This window comes from Quercus suber, unplaced genomic scaffold (assembly GCF_002906115.3).
Source record: "Quercus suber isolate HL8 unplaced genomic scaffold, Cork oak 2.0 scaffold_127, whole genome shotgun sequence".
In the NCBI taxonomy this organism is placed as follows: domain Eukaryota; kingdom Viridiplantae; phylum Streptophyta; class Magnoliopsida; order Fagales; family Fagaceae; genus Quercus; species Quercus suber.
In genome coordinates, this window is record NW_027069590.1 from 1,318,793 (window position 1) to 1,328,475 (window position 9,683).

Consider the following 9,683-nt stretch of genomic DNA (forward strand, 5'->3'; position numbering starts at 1 on the left):
CATAGAATCTTTAAGTAATTTTTTAAAAATAATTCCATAGTAGCTAGTATATTACTTGGCTCTTTGCACGTGTGCACTTGATTGAGTCTTCCAAAACAGCTATCAACTACACTAGATAAGTACATAAAAGTCTATGTTTTATGTTCTCCCTACATTAGTCAAACATGACATGATTATTAATATTTATTAGCAGCCTATAGTGACCAGTTGACTAACAGTGCCAACTTTTCTATTTCTTTTCTATACATTAATATCTCCTCATTTGTCATTATCCTCCTATACTAGAACTTTATTGCACAAATGATATACCACTCATTCACCTAGCTCTTGAGAGATGGCAGCTGTGGTTCCTGCCTCCTCCCCTGATTCCATATTTGGCAAGGAAAATGGTATTCACCCTCCCAAACAGCTCGATGCTGGAGCTTTGTTTGTCCTCAAATCCAAAGGTTTGTAAGTTCTTTTCTTTTCCCCCAGTTCACAACAGATCTTTCAAATGCTTTCATTAGCACTTCATGACCACTCTATGAGAACTTTGACCTGTTGATATAGAGCTTCTCATGTTGCAACAGTAGTAATATATTCTAAATATGATTAATGATGATTGGTCCTAAACTATGTAATATTCTAAGGTTTGGTGTAAATTTTGTGGTTATCATTAGGATCATGGTTGCACTGCGGATACCATTTAACCACATCAATCGTAGCACCGGTGCTTCTGAGTCTTCCCTTTGCTCTTAGCTTGCTAGGCTGGGTTGGAGGAGTTGTATGCTTAATCCTTGCAGGTTTAGTAACTTTTTATTCCTACAATCTTCTATCTGATGTTTTGGAACACCATGCACAACTTGGTCAGCGCCAGCTTCGGTATAGGGACGTGGCTAGTGATGTTTTAGGTGGGTATATAATATATATGATTATATTTTGTACACTGCTCATAATATATATGCCACTTCCTTCTTTATTCCAACTTTTTCTTCCATGTTCAAGATATTAGAGAAACAATTAAAAACCTTTTTAAGATTTCAAGGGAAGTTTGATTTGGAAAAAGAACCAATACTTAAGATTTTTCTTTTCCTGCTGGGTTTATAATGAAAAAAAATTGTTAGTTTTATGCATTTCCTCTCTTTTTTATATATTTTCTTCTGTGTATTTGAGGCTTTGGTAACTGATGCTAAATTGTCCAAGATATATATGCTGGCATTGGCAGGACCTAGATGGGGCAAATATGTTGTTGGGCCACTTCAATTTGGGATATGCTACGGCGCAGTTGTGGCTGGCAGCCTTCTGGGAGGGCAGAGCCTTAAGGTCAGTTGTGTCAGTTTCCCATGGTTATTATTATGATACTCTTACATTCATTTTATTTTTTTTAATATTCATTTTCATGTTTTAAAATGTAAACATTTTAAAATTTAAACATTTCGGTATTAATTGTGAATATTGATGTAAAATAGTGAACGTAAATGGGTGTAAAATAATATTTTTCCTTATCAATTTGGGATATGTGATTAAATTCATTATATAGTTTATTATTGGGGATACTTAATGGATTCTCTACTTAAATTTATTAGTAAACATCTCTAATTAATTCTCTCTCTCTCTCTCCTTTTTTTTTTTTTTTGATAATTTGATTGTTAGGAATAGAAAAATTTGAATCTTAAATGTTTCTATTGAAAACATCTAAAGATGTCAGTTGGATTACAAAACTTTTGACTTTAACCATAATTGTTCAATTTTCTATATCCATTATGAATTTAATTATTGAAATCTAGTATTATTTAAGAATTGAAAGGAAACATTACTTCTAAAGTATGGAATAATGACTTAAGATTCATACAGGAGATCTAGTGTTCGAATTCCCTTTTTCCATTCTTGTAAGGATTGAATTATTTTTAAAAAAAAAACAATATGCGAAATTGTCAAGAACAACTCCATTCCCAGAGTATGTACATCCAAATTTGTCCTTAGCGTTTGAAACAGCAAAGTCTTTAAGATACCTCTCCGTTTAGGAGCTTGCTTCAGGATAATAAATTGAACACTCAAGAATAAAAATATCAAATACTATCTAATAAATTTCTCCACATTTAAATAGAATACCCGAATAAGTTATCCATAAAAAAATAAAAATAAAAAGAGTTTGATGTAGATTGGTTGAAGGAGAAGAAAATATTTTATGTGTTTTTTTTTTCCTAGTGGAATTAGGATTTATTTTCTTTTTCAAGTTCAACTAAAATCATTTTCTTAGTAATGCAGCATAGTAATGGGCATGTAGAAGCAGAATATGTAACATACAATACTACAACTCTTCCATGAAATATAAATTTTACAAGAACACTAGACTAGTAGGCAAAATAATAGAAAAAATCTGTCTAACAAACATTTATTGCCCGTTTGGTAGAGGAGTTTGAATAATATTGTTTGTAGTTTTTTGAAATATGTGTGGGTGAAAAAATGTGTGAAAATGTGTGTAATGTTGTTTAAAAACTGAAAATAAATTGTTTAGAGGCTGTTTGGTTCACCTGTTTTCATAACTCAAATTCTCTATTTCTATAACTCATAACTCAAAAATAGTGAGACCCATAGCAAAAAGGTTGTTTGTGACTTTAAATGTTTTCTACACATTTTGGCTATTTTCAATTTCCATAACTAATGGCAATATTGTAATTAAACACACATAGGGGACCCACAAATAGTACTCAGCCGCACCTTTTGACCACCTTTTGACTTTTTTTTTCCCTTTCTTCTCTTGGGTTGGCTGTTCGGTCCTTTTTTTTCTTTTTTTCTTCTTCTTCTTTCACTGGTTCGGTTTGTTTTGGGTTTCTTCTTCTTTTTTTTTTTTTCTTTTTTCTTTTTTTCTTCTTCTTTCACTGGTTCTGTCTTCATGTTTTGGGTTTTTTTTTTTTTTTTTATAGGACTCACAAATAGTGTGAAAAATATTGAGTAATAGAAAGTGAGTGATGATGCCAAACAAACATAGTATTTTAGAATGATGAATGACAAAAATTAAGTGACTAAAAAATTTGATCCAAATATGGCCTTAACAACTCTACCAAACGGCCTTATTTTCCTCACACCTATAAGCTGAAAAGCATGAATGCTTGATAAAGAAAAGTCAAGATTCCATCTCCACTTTGCTTACGCTTTATACTTATTTTCTTCACACCTTTCTTTTAGTCAAATATGCAAACACATCCATACTAACACATGTATGACTTTTTGCTGAAATTGAAATTTTTTTACTAAAAGTACGGTAGATAAATGTAAAAATTAGCTAAAATAGTACAATGAGACACATAAATAATACAAATAGTGCAGTGTGATTCATGAATAGTAATAAAAATAAACTAAATAGTAAAATAAGTTGACAAAAATAATATTTGCCAATCAGACACGTAAAATGGTTTTTCAAGGCAATCACCACCCAATTGAGTCGGTCATTACCATTTTGTTATCAAGGGAATTTGTTTTGGATCTAAAAAATTTGTGGTTATAAACAGCTTTTTAAAGTCACAAACAACTTTTTTTTAGACTAGTTTTGTTATATATGGGTAGAAAACATTATGTTTTACTGAACTACTTTTAAAAGATCACCTCTTTATCCTTCTTAATTTATATTTGCTAAGTCATCCACTGCAGATTATGATTCTTATAGACTTTCATCTATCTAAATACTTACTTAGTAGTATTCAGCAAAAAAAAAAAAAAAATACTTACTTAGTAGCATGGTGATTCATTTATACAAAACTTCTGCTCCAAGCACACACAATGGAGCCATAGACAATGAAGTGAAATCCAAACCACGAAATAATTTTTTCTAATAATTCAGCAGATATTGTGTTAAAAGAAAAACATAACACAACTGCAACACATAAGAGGAACAGAGGATCAAAAGGCTTGAACCTCTACAACACAAACAGACAATGTAAAAACAACAGAAATTACATGGATATAGTCTAGTAGGTAGTTAAACTGAGACTGACAAATTAAGCAAATAATAACAAATTCATTAAATTTCCGCAGTTTTATTCCCCCTCTTATCTCTCTTCTTCTGCAACATTATCACCATCATCAAGTAGAAGAAGACTTCCAATACAAACTGCCGCGCTAAAATCACCAGGCAAATTCTGAATCTCAACCCTCTTGCCTCTTTTCATTTTTATGTCATACCAAACAGGATTAGCACTGCCCTCATGCCCCTCTTTCAACATAACTTTCTCGCCATTTTTGGAAAATACTAGAGGTTTGCACTCTGCAATGATGAAAATTCCAAGGCACGGTGCCTTGCTTAATTTTATAAATCCAGAGTCCTAGAACTCTTCACCCCATATTCTTTCATCAACCACACTCTTCTTCTGCAACATTATCACCATCATCAAGTAGAAGAAGACTTCCAATACAAACTGCCGCGCTAAAATCACCAGGCAAATTCTGAATCTCAACCCTCTTGCCTCTTTTCATTTTTATGTCATACCAAACAGGATTAGCACTGCCCTCATGCCCCTCTTTCAACATAACTTTCTCGCCATTTTTGGAAAATACTAGAGGTTTGCACTCTGCAATGATGAAAATTCCAAGGCACGGTGCCTTGCTTAATTTTATAAATCCAGAGTCCTAGAACTCTTCACCCCATATTCTTTCATCAACCACACATCATTATACTTCAAGAAAGAATTCACTATAAAACAGAGATATCCTCCCAAAACCACCAAAGACTTCAGCTTTTTTTTCTTTTTTTGGTAGAAGCGGCGTCTTATAGACCTGGAATTTCTCAGTGGCAAGATCAAAAGCAAGAAGAGACTCTGGTCAGGGTGAACATGAAGGGCAACATGGAGAAGCAATTAACCAATGTATAGCTCCATTCAAGGATGCCGAACTCGAACATATGGAGCACTCCTTCATTGGCAATTCCTCTTCAATTTTTTCCCAAAAACGTGATCTAAGACTATACCTTGACTTCAAAGTCTAATAGCGGCGTATCTTCTTTAGAAAATTCAACTATCCTCACCACCTTATAATCATCATTATGTGGATCATGGCCAAATGCAAAATTGGGCCTTCCAGAACCAGAATAATCTCTAGGTTCGCTTGGCAATTTCTTGTACTTTCTAATCAATGATTTCCAAATTGCGATCTCTAAATCTCAAACGTGAATGCAAACCAAACCGTGACAGTAGTCCAAGATATTGGTTTTGTAATTTGGGTGGCATAGTGGCATGGGAATTTGCACAGCCTTGCCAAACCCGTTATTCTTGTCGAGGAAAGGGACCGAGAAGTAACGATCGGTTGGATAGAAGTCATGTTCCTTGAGGATGAAGGCTTGATCTTTGTTGGTCTCGATGGAGTGCTTAAGGTGCAACTTGACGAAGTCAGGATCATTGATTAAGGAATACCACTGTTTGGAAACGCTGAGGAAGCGTACTAGAGACTTGACGGGTAATCGGGATAGTATTTTGGTGATTAGCCCTAGCTGAAGATAAGACATCATGGAAGAGAATTTTTTTTTTCTGGGTAGTGAAGAGTTTAGAGTAGAGATTACTCAGATTAGTATTGTTATTTCAAGATTTACGGGGGTGTTTGGTAAGGGTAATTAAACAACAGTTTTCATTTTTTAAACAACACTACGTATTTAGGTTCATGGATTTTTTCTGGTCATCCAATTTCTCTTTTCACTTTATTGGGTTCATGAATTTTGCTTTGCAAGCCAAACTGGATTTTTAGATTAGTTTACCCTCTTGCCTAGAAAAAAAAATGCATTATTAACATATTATTAGAAAAGAAAAAAATAAAAACATCACTAAATTCCTGTTGCCTCTATTCCTTTGCTTCTTTTTTTCATCAATCACTTCACAAGTTCTCTGTTTTAAATTATAGATATAGTTTTTATTTTTATTTTTACTTAACTTAACTAATTAAAACAAGTAAATAAAAATAAATTATCCCAAACAGATACATTTGTAAAAGAAATATCTAAAACAAATATCTAAGACACTTTTTTCTATTTAAAGCACAAAAAACAACACATACGATGGAAATAACTTATTTTGTGTTACATAAAAAATGATAAGGATGTAATCGTCTGTAGAAATCATATATCTGAGTGTAATCATAATAATTTACTTTTTTTAAAATGAGAAATCAATCATTATCTTATTTAGAGTTTAAAGTAACAAAAATCCCCTCTCTCACTCTAAAGTATTCCCTTTTATGTTCCATCTATCGCATTCTATTACACATTTATTTTTCTTTCTAATTAAAGTTTTAAAATGAAAAAAGAAAAAGAAAAAAAAAAGATATAACATGCAGTATTGTAGTTGATGGTGTATACACTGAAATACTGAGCGTTAGAAAGAGAATTTTTAATTTACTAGAAAGGAATGATGGGTCACATTCACTCTTTTAGTTGAATATGATAATTTATAGGGAGTGCGTACTTTTAAGATATGTTCTAACTTTCTAACTTTATTTTTTCTTTCAATTGTTGGTAAATTTTGAATCTAAGAAACTTTACTAATTAAGCTAGTTGATATGCACAAATACTAATCTGGTGGCATAGTGGCATGGGAATTTGCACAGCCTTGCCAAACCCGTTATTCTTGTCGAGGAAAGGGACCGAGAAGTAACGATCGGTTGGATAGAAGTCATGTTCCTTGAGGATGAAGGCTTGATCTTTGTTGGTCTCGATGGAGTGCTTAAGGTGCAAATTGACGAAGTCAGGGTCATTGATTAAGGAATACCACTGTTTGGAAACGCTGAGGAAGCGTACTAGAGACTTGACGGGTAATCGGGATAGTATTTTGGTGATTAGCTCTAGCTGAAGATAAGACATCATGGAAGAGAATTTTTTTTTTTTCTGGGTAGTGAGTGTGTAGAGTAGAGATTACTCAGATTAGTATTGTTATTTCAAGATTTAAGGGGGTGTTTGATAAGGGTAATTAAACAGCAGTTTTTATTGTTTAAACAACACAATACGTATTTAAGTTCATGGATTTTTTCTGGTCATCGAATTTCTCTTTTCACTTTTTTGGGTTCATGAATTTTGCTTTGCAAGCCAAACTGGATTTTTCGATTAGTTTGCCCTCTTGCCTAGAAAAAAAATGCATTATTAACATATTTTTAGAAAAGAAAAAAAATAAAAACATCACTAAATTCCTGTTGCCTCTATTCCTTTGCTTCTTTTTTTCATCAATCACTTCACAATTTCTCTGTTTTAAATTATAGATATAGTTTTTATTTTTATTTTTACTTAACTTAACTAATTAAAAAAGTAAATAAAAATAAATTATCCCAAACAGATACATTTGTAAAAGAAATATCTAAAACAAATATCTAAGACACTTTTTTCTATTTAAAGCACAAAAAACAACACATGTGATGGAAATAACTTATTTTGTGTTACATAAAAAATGATAAGGATGTAATCGTCTGTAGAAATCATATATCTGAGTGTAATCATAATAATTTACTTTTTTTAAAATGAGAAATCAATCATTATCTTATTTAGAGTTTAAAGTAACAAAAATCCCCTCTCTCACTCTAAAGTATTCCCTTTTATGTTCCATCTATCGCATTCTATTACACATTTATTTTTCTTTCTAATTAAAGTTTTAAAATGAAAAAAGAAAAAGAAAAAAAAAAGATATAACGAGGCCGTTTGGACTCAGCTTTCAGCTGAGTCCACGTTTCACGTTTTGCAATTTTCCTTTTTTTTTCTTTTTTTTTTGGGAAAGTGAACAGTAAAATCACATGATTTTACTGTTCAGGAGACAAAAAACACTGTTTATGTACTGTTTGGCACTGTTCACGCACTAAAAAATATTAAAAATAGGTCCCACGGTACTATTTACATATTTAAAAATTATTTTGCTACAGTATTTTCAGTTTTCAGTTTTCAGTTTTCAGTTTCAGCAACAATAAGTTCAATCCAAACGGACCCAACATGCAGTATTGTAGTTGATGGTGTATACACTGAAATACTGAGCGTTAGAAAGAGAATTTTTAATTTACTAGAAAGGAATGATGGGTCACATTCACTCTTTTAGTTGAATATGATAATTTATAGGGAGTGCGTACTTTTAAGATATGTTCTAACTTTCTAACTTTATTTTTTCTTTCAATTGTTGGTAAATTTTGAATCTAAGAAACTTTACTAATTAAGCTAGTTGATATGCACAAATACTAATCCTTTTATCACCATAAGGTAAAAGAAAATAAGTTATTCATCTCAAAACAAATAATGATGAAATGTCATACAAAATTCTTTTTTGTTGTTTCTTCAATGATTTGTTATTGTGGTATGGCGATGATTGTAAAGCTTGTTAAGGGTATGTTATCATCATATGTTTTTTCATCTTCAACGTTTGATGTTTGGTCTAGTCGTATTTGTTTAATTTTTGAGCTTTCATCATTTTTTTCCTTTTATTGCATTATTTGTGTTAATCATTAATGAATTGGCATGGAATATATTTGACTGGATCTTACAAAGTTTGGACCTCTAGATTTGTTGTCGTGATTTTTCGTAGGTAGTTGCATTCATATTAAATTTCAGTGATATGACATTTTTTGTAAATGTTTATATATATATATATATATATATATAGTTACATTATTCCTAAATTAAAGTAGGAAAATGCTTTCTCTTTTTTTTTTTTCCAAAATTTTTTTTGAAATCATGTGGGATTCCTTCTCCAATATCAATTTGCATGTGTGGAATTTAATATATATTATGAACAATAGTTTTATATATAATTTAAATAAGTTGTACCTTAGTTTGTTTTCAGTAAGATCTCTTGCAAATTTATTTAGGATTTTCTCAGAATCTTAATCAAATATCACAAAAGCTGTTTTGTCAGTTGCATCAAAACTTCAATTTGAATCCTATATTTGAAGTAATTTGTAATTGTATATCTAGTAGTTATAGTGAAAAAAATATATTATAAATATTGGAGATATAGTTAATGTAAGTGCCTCTAATCTTGGGATAGAGAGATTTGTTTTTATTTCACATTTTGCACGCCAAATGATCATGATTGTGGTTTGATCTTCTTTCACAAGCATGCACGAAATATAATACCAACTCATTGTTATATCAATCTTGCTTCTTGTTGCAATACCCTAGCAGTTCACATCCTGCAATGAACTTTGAAGTTAATATGTATTATTTTTTCATGTAAATAATATGATGTATTATTATTTTTTCATGTAAATGATGATTATAATTTGAAATGATTAACAAACATGTTTCGTAAGATCCCATTCAATGCATTTTATCTCTGTTATTGTCTTCATATTCTTTAAAGATAAATCCTCCTATAAAAATTGTTTTGCATGTATTTTTGGTATTTCTTGTATATATAAGATCATGTTTTTGACCATTTCTATAATTGATTTAAAAATATATATATATATATATAGATATATACACACTATGTAAATGACATTTTGTGAGATAGTGTATGTTATTTATCAGACTTTTTTTGTTATTATAAATTTTAGAAATATACACTTGTCATTATTTCAGCAACCTCAGGAATCCCAAAATTTATATATATTTTTGTTGCACCAATCGATGACGAAGAGAATTTGCCTTAATAAATCGCATAAAAAATTATTAATAGACAAAAGCATACTGAAAAAAAAAAAAAAAAAAAAAAAAAAAAAAAAAAAAAAAAAAAAAAAAAAAAAAAAAAAAA

General features: G+C 30.8%; 1 protein-coding gene across 3 annotated transcripts; it reads left to right on the forward strand.

The window, feature by feature from the left end:
* Window positions 1-241: 241 nt before the first annotated feature.
* Window positions 242-1,476, forward strand: LOC111988701 (GABA transporter 1). 3 transcript variants are annotated; one of them, XM_065776045.1, is made up of 3 exons: window positions 242-446; window positions 660-782; window positions 1,205-1,476. In XM_065776045.1, exons 1-3 carry the CDS (start codon window positions 335-337, stop codon window positions 1,336-1,338), a joined length of 369 nt encoding a protein of 122 aa, XP_065632117.1. In that variant the 5' UTR covers window positions 242-334; the 3' UTR covers window positions 1,339-1,476. The 3 variants fall into 3 exon arrangements, with proteins under 3 accessions (XP_065632117.1, XP_065632116.1, XP_065632115.1); XM_065776044.1 differs by having other exon boundaries at window positions 247-446; window positions 660-890; window positions 1,183-1,475; XM_065776043.1 differs by having other exon boundaries at window positions 250-446; window positions 660-890; window positions 1,205-1,470.
* The last annotated feature ends 8,207 nt before the right edge of the window (window positions 1,477-9,683 follow it).